Below are 16,867 nucleotides of genomic sequence, written 5' to 3' on the forward strand. Positions count from 1 at the left end.
TACGCCTCCTTCTTCGGAAATTTCTTGGACCATTTTTCATGGCAACATCATCATGGTTCCAATTCCACGTATTTAAGAAAGAACGAGCCATTTACTTCTAAGAAAGAAGCCAAGCTTCAGTAATCGATAATTTGACATCCCAAATTCTCAGCAGTTTGGGTTGGTATAAATTCTTTTTCTTGCTGCAGCCGTTGTAGCCTCTGTTGTTGATGCATGTAGTATGCATATGCCTGACATTTTGGATCAAGATTTGCATAGCAATGCATATGAGAGTGGCCTAGTTGCTCCACGATTTTCTGCTACACAAGTTTTCACAGAACACGGAAACAAGGGAAACGAAGATAACAAGTTCAAGTTTTTGACGAAAAAAAATGGAAGAAAAAATAGAAAAATTAATATTTTCGCAGAGCTTGATTGCATATGCACACGAGACAGTGCATGCCCAAATTCTCCACATTGGGCTTGGCGGGCAGAAATTACTACGGCTTAGGCAATTCATCGCTTGAGAAGAACGATCCTGGTTCAAACTTCATCCGCCTCCTTCTTCCGAAGTTTCTTGGACCAGTATTCTTGGCAACATCATCATGGTTCCAATTCCAATTCCACGTAGTTAAGAACGAGTCATCTACTTCTAAGAAAGAAGTCAATCTCCGGTAATCGATAATTGGATGTCCCAAATTCTGAGCAGTCTGGGTTCGCACAAATTCTTTTTCTTGCTGCAGCCGTTGTAGTTTCTGTTGTTGATGCATGTAGTATGCATATGCCTGAGTGTTTGGATCAAGATTTGCATAGTAAGGCACATGAGAGTAGCCTGGTTGCTCCATGATTTTCTGTTAACGCAAGTTTTCACAGAACACGGAAACAAGGGAAACGAAGCAAACAAGTTCAAGTTTTTCGCAGAGCTTGATTGTATATAAAGTTACAGATGCACGAGACGATGCCTCTCATTTCGATATGAATGTGATCAGGAATCTTGCAACTATGGAATTTGCCAAAATTTGTGTACTTTCCTAAAGCCGGGGCGATCTCACGGCCCATTAGGCCCAGATTAACTTCTAATCACATTATTAGAAACACCTAACCTAATACATGAATTTCATACAGAAATTGGATTAATTGTCGATTGTTGCCCCCTTCTATTAAAAATGAATTTTTAGCGGCTTCATCCATCCCTGCCCTGTTGGATTAGTTTTCATACAAAATCGGATTAATTGGGAAAAAAATGGTGGTGGGGGAGCACTTGAGATTCTCGGTGACATGTTTTCTATGCCAACCCAATGCCACCAATAATATTGTGCCAAGTGTCATGTTATTGGGTGCTACTCGCATCGAATCGGAAGAGGAGGACGAGGATGGGGTAGAAATGGGTTGGCAAGACAGGAGCGGGGAGGATAAAAAAATTTTAAAAAAAAAATATCTCAATGAAGTGTTAAAACTTTAAAATACTCTTACAATAAAAAGTTTTTTTCAATATACAAAGTGAAAGTAATTTGTTTTTAAAATGCATCTCTAAAAATATTTCCGTGCTAATCTTTATTTATTTTTTACAAGGATAGCCACGGGCTCATCAGCATGAATCATAATTTTTCATGAAAAAATTATTGTAACAATTTGATGTATGTGAAAGAAAAAAATTATAGAAAAATATGATCACGAAAAATAATGTAATTTTCTGACGAAAAATTGCAATCCAAACGAGGCCCGTTTCCTGGTTTTGGGAGAGTTATTTCCAGGTTTGCTTGCTTGAGGCTAAAACTTTTCTCGCCACAAGTGAAAGTTTGAAAAATCTTACATGTGATCATTCTATGAATACCTTCCATCGTTTACCTTTTTTGGTCCTAGCATATCAATTGACACGTGTTGAGTAGCGTGAGAGCAAGAAGGGATCGGATAGAATTTGACGGGTCGAGCTTCCAACCTGCAATGACAGCACAACAATTAGGGCTGAATGGGCAATGACTTCCACGTCAAAGTCAAACGATGAAGAGTTTGGGAGTTGAAAGATGAGCCCGGAAGCCGCTGATGAGAAGTTGTCTGTGGGTGTGAGCACCGATCTCGCAAATCGAAAATGGCATGACAGCCATAGGGTCAGACCCTAGGCGCGTAGTATCTGTATCTGCCAAGTGTCAGATTTGGTGTCAAATGCGGGTGTTGGTCACGTGCTTACGTAAAACGGTTCAGTCGGTCTGAGCACATCCAAGACTTCGATAACCGCTTCTAGAACCGGAGGTGGCGACTGAGTGGTTCCATAAGTAGTACGTTGTTGGCCTATTTCACAAATTTTTCAAATACAAAGTGATAGGAATATACAAACAAAAATAATTTTAAAGACACCTAATTCATGCAGTGCCTCAAAAAATAACTTATAAATATACAAAATAAAAAAAAATTCTTCCACCTACCACCACCATCACCACGCCCTCCCTCCTCCTTCTCCCTCTTCTTCCTCCTCCTCGTTCCCTCCCTTCCTTCACTCCGCCAAATCTAACCTCGACCAAATCTCAACAAAAAGGTGGCAAAAATACTCCAAAATATATCCCAAAAACACCTGTAAAAATACCACCAAAAATATCTATATCATCTACAATAAAAGTTTTTCATATATATTATTACAATAAAATTTTTCAAAATTACGTCTAAAAACAATTAATCCATTAATTGAAATCTAATGAATTTTAATCACAATTTGTTGTTTTAAAAAAAAAATTTCCACAATAAAATACTAGACTTTTCAAATATCTTAATATAATATACATCTTGCACACCTAATCAACAAGCAAGTTCCTATGGCGTTTGGCGTTGGCCAGAAAAATGTAGTCCCTGATGGGACAAATCTGAATACAACAAACCACACGAGAATAGAAACAAGAGTAGTTCTACAAGTAAGTTACATATACGCAAGTCAGTCAAATGACTCTCGTGAATTCATTTTGTGAGAACAACAAGAGCTTAATTTATTTACGTATGCAACTTTAAGTTTCATCAGTGGTCCGCTATTGCTCTTTGCACAAATATATTTGGATGATGTAATGATAAATACTTGAAAATGCTGAGCCGGCCGGCCGTGTACTTCAAAATTTGGATGACGTATGGATATAGCAACTAGCAACCACTTAAAATACTACTACTGAATTTTGCTAATTTCCCACAAGGACCGAACTGAGCTTATGTTAGATATAATTTCGCTAGCAAATCAAAAGTGGGTTCAAGAAGTCACTTCTGATCAGAAACTTTTCTTTGATGAAGAGAAGTATTTCCCATCAAGGTTTTCGACATTTACCTTTTTTGTTTTATTAATATTAGTTGTCATTTTCGTCAATTGGTGCAGCTGATGCAATAGCTGATATGGTCAACTTCTCACCATCCTACAACGACGACGTATGTGGATTTGAACTGTCAAAAGCAAGCACAACAAATGGGATAGTTTCAACTGTCAAATCATGTACCAGTTACTACTACTTATACTATCACGTAGAAACCGGAAATATAATGGCTAATTTAATGAACTCGTGAGATATTGGTTATAGAATGTTCATGATATATTGGTTATAGAATGTTCGTAGGTACCTGGAATGTGGGAGGGAAACCAGCAGAGGTTGGAGTGGATTTGAAAGATTGGACACAAGCACATAATATCCCTCCTGATTTATATATTTTTGGGTACGCACTCCTTTTGCTTCTTATTACTGTTCCCTCCCCCAAAGTTGCTTTAAGAGGATCTCTTATGTGAACAAATCTTTGACTTCATTCTTGCTTATGAGCATTATCCTGTTTCACCAGTTTCAAATTTATCAGTTTCAGCAGTAAGCCTTACTGCAGGAACGTAAAACTGCAGCAGCTTTTTATAGTAACATGTGCACTTCATATTCCCATAAGGTACACCTAATCTGCATTTAGCAAGAAAACAGATTTAGTTCCATACTAGCGAATCCCTGCTTCGTCCCAGAAGGATTACACAAGGTGGCCATGCTTGTGAAATGTGGAATCCAGCAATTTGTGTTCCCTGGAGGATAGGAGAAATGCACTAAAATTTGGTGGAGGGGAATTTTCATATTGATGAAACAGTTTGATTCCCATTTTCTTGTACTAGCATAGTGAGTACTATGTAATTTAAATTTTCCACGAGAAAGATTTGTCCACTCACACGCAAATAATTCTCCCCCTTTAGGTTCCAGGAAATCGTGCCTCTAAATGCAGCTAATGTCTTGGGTGTAGAGGATGGCAATCCTGCTGCAAATTAAGTGGCTGTCCCTAGTTCGCCAGGTTCTAGATAGTGGTGGGCAAGGAGACCAGGATGCCGGCCACAACATTAAAAGCGTAAACAATTTGTGTCCTAAATATGGCCGAATAGCTGGTGATAAATCCAGAATCTGTTCTTCAGATATGTTGTTCCTGAATGAATCTAGTCAAATTAAGCAACAAAGTTCAAGTCCCAAGACAATTAGCGGGGGCGAACCAGTATATATATTGTTTGGCAGCCAGCTAGCAGATGGTTGGCATATTGTTATGTGTATGGGTTCGAGCTGAAATTTACCAGCAAGTAACCAACTTAAAGGTATCTTGCGTGGGTACAGGCATCATGGGTTACATGGGCAACAAGGTTAGCATATGCAGTCGATGCACTTTCTTGCTGATGAATAATGTAATAACAAAAGAAAGAAAGCAGTTTTGGACCAAGGTATCCAAGGCAAAATGGTACTTCTCAATCACATCACTAACTTGAACAGCCTCTTAATTGGCAATTTGCAGGGATCTGTGTCTATCACTATGACACTGTATCACACCTCTTTCTGCTTCGTTTGCACACATTTGGCCTCTGGTGAGAAAGAAAATGACAGAATCCATGATGTTTTGGAAATTCTTTGTAGGACAAATTTTTTGCTCTCCCGAAAGAGTCTTGAAAAACCATCCTTTCCCGGCCATATATTGGAACATGAGTAAGTATTTATCTTGTGTACGACAAATAAGCATACGGTACAGTAGTTTTTCTGCAATTTTCCTGATGTTTTTGGTGTGGTGGGAATTGGTTATTGTTCGTTGCTGCAATATCTTTTGGGTTGGGGATCTGAATTACAGATTGGCATCTGGCTATGATGATACTCCTGAACTGCTGAAAAAACATGAATGGCAGTCCCTTCTTGAAAGAGATCAGATGACAAATTAGAGTGGACTTCGGAATGTCTATTATCCTCTTCTTAATTTCTGTTTGAATCTTGAATAAGCTTATCAGTTGGACTGGACTTGCAATTCTGATAGCGTTTGGGTGGCATTGACAGCTTTTAGTCGAACAGAGAGTTGGATGAGTTATTGAAAGATGGCAAGAGGGACAGATACATTTTGCTCCCACATACAAGCATCTCATCAACTCTGACCATTACGTGAATCAGATCTTTAAACATAAGCAAAAAAACTCCCTCTCCCGCCTGGCAAGTATTCTAGCCTCTCTAGTCAATTTTCGTTGATTTCCTCCATTGCATCTTCTGATAATTGTTTTCATTGATATCAAGTAATGGACAGAGTATTGCTATTAGTCAAATTGACAAAGTTAGAGAAATGTATCAAAAAAGGTGAACCCTCCACTGAGAACAAAGCACGGATACTGGAAGAGTCATCTTCGAAGGACGAAATCATTTGCACAAAACTATATCACAAATTGGCATTTGTGCCTTTGTGGTGACATCCTTTCTATCTGTCACGCTTGTTACGGGGACAAGTAAAATATGTTCATGCTAATGAGAAGATAAATTGCGCACTTTTTGTGATTGGCTAGCTGTGACTGGATACTATGGCGAGGTAAAGGAATGAAGCAGATAATTTATGCAAGGGCAGAATCAAGATTCTCGGACCATAGGCCTGTTTATTTTATCTTCTCCTCTGAAATCGATACATGAAGCGCATCCACAACACACAAGATCAAATCCAGCAGGACTTTTAGCTTCGATTGTGATGATAAGTGCTTCATAATGCTCAAACATCTAACCTGGAGGCCGGAGATTAGTCACTAGCTAGGTAGAGGAACGATCAATTTCTTACAGATCAAAGAAGCTGCTCTTAAGAAACTTAGTGGTTAACAAGGTTTAATAGAAGATGAAGATGGTATAAATTAGTGCAAATGTTTGAAAGAATGCAGAAATGATATTGCTCTATCAGCAATCAAAGCAAGATGAGTGATTTGCTGAGGACGGTCAGTCATTGAGGGTAAACATCTCCATACCTAATGCCAAAGTTGATTTCCAGCTCGTCCTTGACTCAAACTTCATTTTACTATTTTTTAAGAAAGGGATCTATTCCTATCTGTATCACAATCGCTTTGACTCAATCCGTTCTCAAGCTATGCACTGGCCATGTGCAGTCGGACTCCATGCAACATAAGTTGGAAATGAAATTGATCGCAAGCTCATGCCCCTTGTGCTCGTTTTTTATTGAGCACATTTTTTTTTTTTTGGTAAATAATGATCCAGCATAGATTAAATTGTAAACTAGTTAATTACAATATTCTAGGGAACCATACTCTCCTCAAATCCTCCAACAAAATGGAACTTAAAAAGAGGGCGCCACTAGTCTACAAATGAGGAAAAGGATGACAAGTTTTCATCCCATATTTTTGCTAAGAAATCCGCTGCCCTGTTACCTTCTCTATATTATATATGTGCTTCTAACTTCACTTCCATAAAGCTAGAAATGAAGGCCCTGCCTGTCACACAGAATTGAGGATGCTTCATGGAGAGTTGGATTGTAATAAACGGCACCTATATATGGAGAGTTGGCTAAGGGAACAGGACTTAGCTGCCTTGTGCATATATGGTTTACTAGGGCATAATCATGGATTGCATCTTATAATCTGTATACAAAACTGTTCTTGCTATTGTAGTAAGGCACGCTAAAGCAACACACGCCTTGATCAACAAAACCTTTATGAAAAGCTACAGAGTTCGTCAACTATTTTGTTCCGACTTAGATACACTATTATATACGCGGCTTGCGTGCCATGCCATCATGCATCATCAAGAAATGTTTTGTCATTGACTTTTCTTTTCTAATTTGTTTGAGTTATCTTGTTTTGTGAACATTGGTGTCTTCTTTTGTTCTCCTGTGACTTGATTCATGCCTTCTTTCCTTTCCGTGTAAAAGATGCCTGGGTATGATGCAATATTGAACTTATCTTGATTTGAACAATTAATTCTTCTGCTTTCGAGGTTTTTGACTAGAAAAGTAGAGCCCATAACGAATTAACGATTATTCACAAAATTTATAATAATAATAATAATAAAAGATTCCAAAAGCTACACATAGTTGATGATCCAAGGCTTCAAAGTGCTGACTTTGATATGGCTTTGCCGTTAATTAACATTCTATACGTTCGGGATGACGGTCTGTCCCATCAGTATGACGAGATGTGTGCTGTTCTACATGTGTTCTTGTTCTTGACAAATTAGTCATCACGTGATGAAGTCAAAAGCTTTTATCCATGGAACTCTAGAAACTTTTGTCCATCAAATTCTGTGGTCTCATCCGAGAAACAAAAGATTTAGTAGAATCTAGTCCGTCAGCTTTATGAGGTAATAAGAAATACCATACTTTGATTAAGTCGTTTTAAGAACAGAACTATCTCTATATATTTGCTTATGGCAAAACTTCCCTCTTCAAAAGAGATTCGTTTAACCTCCACTTTCTTCACACACTTTCTGTTCTTTCGCAGCAAACATAATATTTTTTCCCTCGCACTTGTCTGTCAATAATCAATCAATCAATATACAGCAGAAGCAGTTTTGGTTTCTCTTTTTCATAGGAATACTAGGCGTTCCAATGGAGCTGATTCCTGGCCTTCCAAATGATGTAGCCATCGAGTGCCTTATTCGAGTCCCATTCAGCCAAATATCAAAGGCTGCATCTGTTTCCAAGAATTGGAAGGCAGAAATTCAGCTGCCAGAATTTCGGCAGCGAAGGAAGGCTGCTGGATTTACCCAACCCCTCATCGCGATGACACGAGCAGATAGCAACCTGAATGAGCATATCCGCGATGATGATGACGGCGGTGCTAGACGCTTACATCATTACCTGCTCAAAATCTGTGATCCTGAACGACGCTTTTCGTACGAGGTGCCTTCGATCCCAGGACTCTCCAAGGGTGTGCCGATGTTTTGCCAAGTTGCAGGAGTCGGGACAAACCTGGTAGTGATTGGCGGGTATGACCCGGTTTCTTGGAAAACCTTGAATTCAGTCTTTATTTACGATTTCCTGACCGCCACGTGGCGAGATGGGGCTGCTATGCCAGGTGGACAGAGATCATTCTTTGGCAGTGCTTCTGATGGTGATCATAGGATCCTCGTTGCAGGTGGACATGATGGCAACAAAAACGCACTTGCATCTGCGCTGATGTATGACGTGGCCAAGAATGAGTGGGTCGTGTTGCGTGACATGGCGAGAGAGCGTGACGAATGCAAGTGCATTTTCCACCGTGGCAGATTCCATGTCGTTGGTGGTTACTGCACGGATCGGCAAGGGGATTTTGAGAGCAGTGCAGAGGCACTCGAGCTTGATGATGTTGACGGCTGGAAGTGGGATGAGTTAGAAAACATCCATGAAATGGATCTAGCGTTGACCAAAATAGAGGTTCCCGGCGGGCATTCGGACACCGTTCATGTTCAGTCTTGTTGCTATTTGGAGGTTTGAGGTATACTTTTCATCTGTAACATGCAGTTTGTTTGTACTAGAGTACGTTGACAAGGCATAACTAGGAATGTAAATAAGGTTTAGTCAGGCAAAGTTCGTTGGATCCAAGAAATTTGGAGCTGAACTTTTTTGTTTTTTTTTTTTTGGCGGGGGGGGGGGGGGGGGGGGGGGGGGTTGGGAATTGAGCGGGTAGGCTCAATTAAATTATGATCATAGCTTGAGCTTCATTAGGTTTAGCTGATTAGATGAGTGAATTTAATTTGTGAGAACAAAAAGAACTTTGTATATGTAGTATTAATGGTTTCAACTTTGTATATGTAGTATTAATGGTTTCAATTATATGTAGTATTAATGGCACAATACATATTCGAAAGTTTCTTAAGTTTCTCCTTCTTATTTTTTTGTTTCCGACTTGGTCCTCTTGGTTTTGCAGTAAGTTCCTGTTTATATGAAAAAGTGGGGTTTGTTTGGATTCATTGTTTTTGAGTCTGTTTTTGAAAAACTGTTTTTCACATTCCAAATGCTACAGTAATGTGTATTTCAAAAACAACTCCAAAAACACTATATCCAAACAATATATCAAAAACAACTCCAAATACATATTTAATATGTTTATTTCAATTTGTATATTTCAATTATGTATAGGATATATATATTATATTAATTTATATTTTATTTTATATAAAATATTTTTTTATATTTCTATAATATATTTATACAAATATTATGTATTATATAAATTATATATAATATAAATATGTATTATACAAATTTATGAATTTTAAATATTAAAAATTATATATTTAATATACACATAATATATATGTTTATGTATATTTATAATATACATTTATATTATGTATTATATATAATATTATGCATTTATACATTTATATTAATATACATAATATTAATTATACATTTATACATGATATTAATACCTTTATACATTTATATTTATTATATTAATACACCTATACATAATATTAATATATATATTTATAATATATTAATTTATACATTTATAATTTATACACATTTATAATAACATACATTTATACATTTATAAATACATTTATATTATGTATTATATATAATATAAATGCATTTATAAATACATAAATGCATTTATTTATAAATATATATAAATGTATTATAAATACATAAATGTATATAAATATATAAATATAAAAATTATAATTTATAATTTATAATTTATACATTTAAATAATATTCACTTATAATTTATATATTTATAATAATATACATTTATATATTTATTTATAAATATATATAAATATTTATTTATAAATATATATAAATATTTATTTATAAATATATGTAAATATTCATTTATAAATATATATAAATATTGATTTATAAATATATGTAAATATTTATTTATAAATATATGTAAATATTGATTTATAAATATATATAAATATTTATTTATAAATATATGTAAATATTCATTTATAAATATATATAAATATTGATTAATAAATATATGTAAATATTTATTTATAAATATATGTAAATATTCATTTATAAATATATGTAAATATTCATTTATAAATATATATAAATATTTATTTATAAATATATGTAAATATTCATTTATAAATGTATATAAATATTTATTTATAAATATATATAAATATTCATTTATAAATATATATATAAATATATATAAATATTCATTTATAAATATTTATAAAGGTATTTACAAATATATATAAATATATTTATAAATAAATATAAAATTTATAATTTATACATTTATACATTTATAAAATATTCATTTACACATTTATAAAAATATTTATATTATGTATTATATATAATATAATACATTTATAATACATTTACATATATTTATATAAATATATAAATATATTTATCTATAAATATTTATAAATGCATAAATGTATATAAATATAAAAATATATAAATTATAAATTATAATTTATACATTTATATGATATTCATTTATAATTTATATATTTATAAATGTATTTATATTATTTATTATATATAATATAATACATTTATATTTATTTATAAATATATAAATTTATTTATTTATAAATATTTATAAATGTATTATAAATGCATAAATGTATATAAATATAATAATATAAAAATTGGAAATTATAATTTATACATTTATACATTTATATGATATTCATTTATAATTTATACATTTATAATTTATATATTTTTATATAAATATATAAATATATTTATTTATAAATATTTATAAATGTATTATAAATGCATAAATATTTATTGTTATAAAAATATAAAAATTATAAATTATAAAAACACTTGAAAATATGTTTTAAAAATACATCTAAAAATAATCCATAAAACATCTACAGTAAAAGTTTTTCATATAGTTTTTGAAAAACAACGCCAAAAATAACTAATCCAAACGGACTTGTATTTGAAAAACGAAATGCTACAGTGCTGTTTTTGAAAAACAACCCCAAAAACAGCTAATCCAAACGGACCCGTGGGGTTTGGTAAAAAGGTTTCGGAATGGGAAATTGGAATAAACCCATGATTCATGTTTGGTTCACTATTATCGAAATTGAAATTTTGGAATGATATCTAAAAATTTAGCATTTCACCATTCCTTAGTAAGTTGGTGGGTTTTGTCCAAAACCCAAGTGTGATTCCAAAATCTTATAATTACATAATATTTAGTATAATTAATATATATATTATATATTTATATTTATATTTATATTATAATATATAGAATATATTATAATTATAATATTTTATTATAATTATATAATTTATTATAATATTAGTATATTATATAAATATATATTATAATTATTTAGTTAAATATAAATATATTTATATAATATATATTATAAAATTATTAATATTATATAATAATATATTTATAATATATATGTATATTTATAAATGTATATTATATGTGCATATAATTATAATATATAATGTATGTAATATTAATAAGTTATATAATTATAATTATAATTATTATTTTAAATATAATAATATATAATAATAACTACATTTAATAATAATATGCATTATATTTATACAAAATATTAGTACAATTAATATTTATATATTATATAATTATATATTTATATTTATATTAATATGCATTATATTTATATAAAATATTAGTACAATTAATATTTATACATTATATAATTATAATTATATATTTATATTATAACATTTGTATAATTATAATTAATTATATATATAATATTTAATTTAATTAGTTACAAACTTATAATAATGATATTATTATATTATTATATTATATATTATAATTATTTAGTTAAATATAATTATATTTATATAATATATATTATAAATTTATTAATATTATATAATAATATATTTATAATATATATGTATATTTATAAATGTATGTTATATGTGCAAATAATTATAATATATACATGTATATAATATTAATAAATTATATAATTATATTTATATTTATTATTTTAAATATAATAATATATAATAAATTTACTAATACATTTATACTAATATATTTAATTAGTGAAAATTTCTTATATCTCATTTACAAATAGCCAATGACTATCATTTACGATACTGTTTATAATATATTTATTATATTCCATTCTGAAAGTGCCGACGAATCAAACATCAACTATAGTAATGATATATATTCTAGGTACTTGAACCAAACAGATATATTGAAATGAATGAGCGCATTCCAAATCCAGGATATCCGATTCCGAATCCAAATCTTATTCCAATGTGCGAATCAAACGCCACCTAAAAAGTTTTTAATTCTTTTCCTGATAATAAATATTGGAGATTTTGAATTCAAATTTTCCTATTTATTTCGTGCTATTTAAGTCCCACACTCCCACCTTCCTATTCAAAAAAATTTTTTTTTTACTTCTTAAATTTCATTTTTTTCGGTTGTAAAATTTTAAACCCCAAAAAAAAAAACCTCCATTTCAGTGAGGTTGAATCATTGGCTCGCTTTAGGCTACATGACAATTAGTGTGTTTGGATTGTAAGTTATTTGAAATATTTTTACTGTAGCACTTTTTGTGATGTGATGTATGTGAGATAAAAAGGTAATTGGGAAGATAAAAAGGTGTATTGAAAATTGTAATGGTGATGTCAGCAAATATATTTGGCCAAATAATTGGCTGTCCAAACACACTCAATGTTGTTAGATGTGGCTGAAATCCATCTGATCACCGCTCCGATGGATGATAGGAAGATGTAAAATCTTTAGCAATTTATCAACGGTCAAGATTACGCATCTATGATACACGTGTAAGTCACTAGAGGGCGACCCTAAAATTTGATGCGGCAGGTTCAGTTACAATTCTATAATCCTTTTCACGGGAAAAAATCGTCTGCTCCTCGCACATCATAACCATGTTTCGTCGACCACAAAACCTACTCTTTCACTGATCGAGACGACGCCGTCGCCTGCCGTCTCTGTCGTCGCGAAATTTGATCGGATATCACCTGAAGTTCATAGTCAGTTGTCTAGTGTAAAGATCGTTACTTTCTCCCCTTTTCTCTTCTCTCACAATCTCTATTAGTTTAGGGTTTAAGTCTACATAGTTTTTTACTTTTTTGGGTCAAATATGAATTTTTTTCCGAGATAAAATGTTGTTATTAGAGAAAGACTTAATATTTCTGTATTATTGTATTAGATTTTGAAAGCAGGGAACTGGTTTCATGTAGCATTTGGGAGTAAACATTGATTGAAGTGGAAAAGCTGAAAATGGTAATTTTTTTTTTTTGGCAAATGAGACGTTACGTTTTACTCTGTTTTCCTGCTTGTTTAATTATTGTTTTATGTGGGATAATTGCACGGAGGGTTAAAGATTTTGCTCGTTTTGTACTTGGCTTGATGTGCAGATAATGGGATTTGATTAGTTCAGTTGATCGACGCCTTGGACTTAAAAATGTGTTTCTTTAGACTTGACAACATGTTTTGAACTATGTCATTTTAATCAAGGGTATTGGCATTTTGGGGAGCCATCAGCTGTATTTACAAATTTTAACCAGCTCAAGAGTTCAAATGGACGAAGTACATGAGTGTTTTATGGCTTGTGTATGTCTGTACGTATTATAGCGGTAAGATGTGTGAGTTTGACTTTCAATTTTTAGTTTCATCCGTAATTTACATCTAGACAAGGTTTAGATGACGTGCTTGTCAAGGATAGATGTTGATTTGTGGTTGTTTTAGAAAAGTAAGCTACATCTAGGAGGAAGTGAATGTTTTGCTTGAGGAATTGTCGTGTTTGATGCTTGAAGAATTATATTGAATTATGTCAGTTCAACGAACCAGTGAAGAGAATAGAAACTGTGTTGCTGTGGGAAATGTGACTATAAGTCTTGCCAAGCTGCTGTTCAGTAGATAAAGAACCTGTGAAGTTATTACACCATTTCTCGTTTATTTTACTTTTGCACTGGTAAAAAACTATCATCTAATCGTGCATGATATCTTGTATGTGCTTCGTATGACCTTTCAGGCACTGTAGATTTTCTTTACAACTGGTTTGTTTCTCGGATATCTGCTTATCTGTTTTCATTCTCCTGTAGTGGAAGTTTGGAAACTTACCTCTGGTACTCTCTTGGCTTAACTTGTCGCCTCCTCTCTCATTCCCTATCTACAGTCTATGCGTTTACTCTTTAACACAAGTAGGCAGAAACCTATGTATGGATTCTTTAACACGTTAGTTCATGCATCTAGCCGCAAGCAAGATTTTAGTTTCTTATGTATTTCTTTTGCTCTATTATCTATCTATCTTGGTATTCTCACATAGGATCTCCTGGTTATTTGTTTTCTGTTTCTCATTTACAGTCTTTCCAGGACAAGGGTTATTGGATGCCAAAGGGTGGCGGACACCTAGGTGATGGAGAAACAGTTTTTAGTAACTCCTCTAGAATTGAAGCGAAGCGCACTCATCAGTGGTTGTCTGATGCTGCTGATCATGAGGTTTTTTCCACTAAAAAGCAAGCTGTTCATGTTCCAGTTAGCAAACAAATTCCAGGAGTCCCCATGACAAGTCTTGCTTGGGAGAATGCTTCTGGATTCCAATCGGCACCAAACCAATTCATTGATCGGTTATTTGGTCCTGATACAACCAGGTCGGCCAATTTATCAAGTCGAAACACCTCTCAACTCGATGTGGAAAACTCCAATATCAGAAAAAAAGTCATAGATGACCAACTTGGGGGTGACACATCAGTTGGTTTGTCAATGTCTTATCCTTTACAAGATCCAGAAACTTGTGTCAGCTATGGTGGAATTAGAAAAGTTAAAGTCAATCAGGTTAAGGACTCTGAAATTGGTTTGCAGGCAGCACAGGAACACAATATTGGTGTGTCCTTGGATCAGGCATATAACAGGGATACTGAAACAGCTTTTGTGTCTATGGCCCAAGCTTTTGGTAAGGAAGCTGAGAGTGTTACCTTGATGGGTCATTCTCATAGTAGGGTGGAAGTGAATATGAAACCTCTGGACTCTACCTTTCCAAAAGGTGATGATAGTGCAATGTCACTCAGCCACTCTTTCAGTAAGGGGGATTCTAGTACAATATCCTTTGGTGGCTGTCAAGATGAGCCGTATATGGATGTTCTTGCTAGGCCTGTTAATAGTAGCTATGACTTGTTGTATAATCAGTCTTCCCTTCAAACAGCAGAAATAATTGATGCAAGGGATTTGGAAGCACCAATTGCAGTTGCAAGTACCTCGCAAACGCCCAAAGGAAAGCCTGATTCAGTCACCAAAAATAAGTCAGAAATGAAACCAACCAGAAAAGAAGCTCCGAATAGTTTTCCTTCAAATGTTAGAAGTTTGATAGCAACTGGAATGCTTGATGGGGTGCCTGTAAGATATATATCTGTATCACGAGAGGTAAATCCTTGTTTTTTTAATTTTGGTTTATTGACAATTATACTGTTTGGTGGATCATTGGAATCTTGCTGTATGTAATCAGGAGCTTCGTGGTACTATAAAAGGTTCTGGGTATCTTTGTGGTTGTCAGTCATGTAACTACTCCAAGGTAATTCATCTGCTTATTCTTAGTTTTTATTCTCTTTTATGCGATCCAACCTCTGAAGCATGTTTTTGGCTGAAGGCTCTTAATGCTTATGAATTTGAGCGTCATGCTGGTCATAAGACAAAGCACCCAAACAATCACATATACTTCGAGAATGGAAAAACTATATATCAGATTGTCCAAGAGTTGAGGAACACCCCGGAGAGTTCGTTATTTGATGCCATTCAGAATGTGACTGGTTCCCCAATTAATCAAAAAGCCTTTCGCATCTGGAAAGGTAGTATCTTTCTAGTACTCTGTCTCTGTCCACACATACACCCCCAACACCCCCCCAAGTGGGGCCGGGAACATGTCAATTGTTTTTTAAGCCAATGAGGCCTGTTATTCATTTTTTTTTCCCTTCTGTGCCAGAATCATTCCAAGCAGCAACCCGTGAGCTTCAGCGCATATATGGAAAGGAGGAACTTAATCTATGATAAAGAATGGCAACCCAACTGCTGCCCATTTAAAATGTGAAATAGGATATCGTTTCTTGTGTGCATAGAGGTAAATACTTAGATATTTGGTGAAATAGGGCTCGGGCTCATTCTCGTTTTGCTGTAATTTGCTGCTGCAGTTGGAATGTCACAGTTTGTTAATCTTCCAACATGCGATGTCGAATGGAGGCAGTATAACTGCCACAATATGTACAGTATTCTGAATATTATTTTTGGCATATTGAAGTCTCTCTTTCTAGATTTGATGGTTCTTGGGAAGTTCCTTTTTGTGTTGGTACCAATCGTGGACTTTCTGAGTAGAAGGAATCAATTTCAAGGTTTCCAAATTCTGCGAGGGGCTAGAGAATTCACAATTTGGTTTACCGCATATATTCATGTTACCGTACCTTCATTGTTTTCCTAGGGCATCCGCTTGGAAAAATTTGTTCGGCATAACTTCCACCATTCCATGGTCATCTTCATTTTATTTGCTGACATTATTTTGCCCTAAACAAGATAGTTTAAGGTTACTGGCTTCTTTTATCAAATAATTGTAGAAGGTGCATTTTTCTTTCATTTTCATACCATCTTTTACAGATCTGACAAGAGCATAGAAAAGAACGACTCCACTGTTGATCCTTTTAAGAAAAGAAA

The 16,867-nt window shown here is 33.4% G+C and overlaps 2 protein-coding genes and 1 pseudogene across 12 annotated transcripts; all 3 read left to right on the forward strand.

Moving 5' to 3' along the window:
- The first annotated feature begins 3,458 nt into the window (after nucleotides 1-3,458).
- Nucleotides 3,459-6,238, forward strand: LOC113742655 (type I inositol polyphosphate 5-phosphatase 8-like; annotated as a pseudogene).
- A 1,030-nt stretch (nucleotides 6,239-7,268) lies between these two features.
- Nucleotides 7,269-9,055, forward strand: LOC113728816 (F-box/kelch-repeat protein At1g80440-like). Its single transcript, XM_027253181.2, has one exon. The coding sequence runs from the start codon at nucleotides 7,807-7,809 to the stop codon at nucleotides 8,671-8,673; it is 867 nt and encodes a 288-aa protein (XP_027108982.1). The 5' UTR covers nucleotides 7,269-7,806; the 3' UTR covers nucleotides 8,674-9,055.
- Nucleotides 9,056-13,029: 3,974 nt separating this feature from the next.
- LOC113728747 (uncharacterized) lies at nucleotides 13,030-16,474 on the forward strand. Of its 11 annotated transcripts, XM_072077739.1 has the most exons (8): nucleotides 13,032-13,214; nucleotides 13,380-13,453; nucleotides 13,588-13,806; nucleotides 14,205-14,298; nucleotides 14,537-15,592; nucleotides 15,675-15,740; nucleotides 15,816-16,014; nucleotides 16,149-16,474. In XM_072077739.1, exons 5-8 carry the CDS (start codon nucleotides 14,561-14,563, stop codon nucleotides 16,211-16,213), a joined length of 1,362 nt encoding a protein of 453 aa, XP_071933840.1. In that variant the 5' UTR covers nucleotides 13,032-13,214; nucleotides 13,380-13,453; nucleotides 13,588-13,806; nucleotides 14,205-14,298; nucleotides 14,537-14,560; the 3' UTR covers nucleotides 16,214-16,474. The 11 variants fall into 11 exon arrangements, with proteins under 11 accessions (XP_027108914.2, XP_071933825.1, XP_027108919.2 ...); XM_027253113.2 differs by lacking the exon at nucleotides 14,205-14,298 and having other exon boundaries at nucleotides 13,030-13,214; XM_072077724.1 differs by lacking the exon at nucleotides 14,205-14,298 and having other exon boundaries at nucleotides 13,030-13,214; nucleotides 14,546-15,592.
- The last annotated feature ends 393 nt before the right edge of the window (nucleotides 16,475-16,867 follow it).

The sequence above is a fragment of the Coffea arabica genome, chromosome 1c, assembly GCF_036785885.1.
Source record: "Coffea arabica cultivar ET-39 chromosome 1c, Coffea Arabica ET-39 HiFi, whole genome shotgun sequence".
NCBI classification, from domain to species: Eukaryota; Viridiplantae; Streptophyta; class Magnoliopsida; order Gentianales; family Rubiaceae; genus Coffea; species Coffea arabica.

Coding starts and splice junctions, on each gene's coding strand:
- LOC113728816 (XM_027253181.2), top strand. CDS start 7,807: ATGGAGCTGATTCCTGGCCTTCCAAATGATGTAGCCATCGAGTGCCTT.
- LOC113728747 (XM_027253118.2), top strand. CDS start 13,786: ATGTCTGTACGTATTATAGCG. Junction 13,807..14,536: donor TGTCTGTACGTATTATAGCG/GTAAGATGTGTG, acceptor TCTCATTTACAG/TCTTTCCAGGACAAGGGTTA. Junction 15,741..15,815: donor AGTCATGTAACTACTCCAAG/GTAATTCATCTG, acceptor TTTTGGCTGAAG/GCTCTTAATGCTTATGAATT.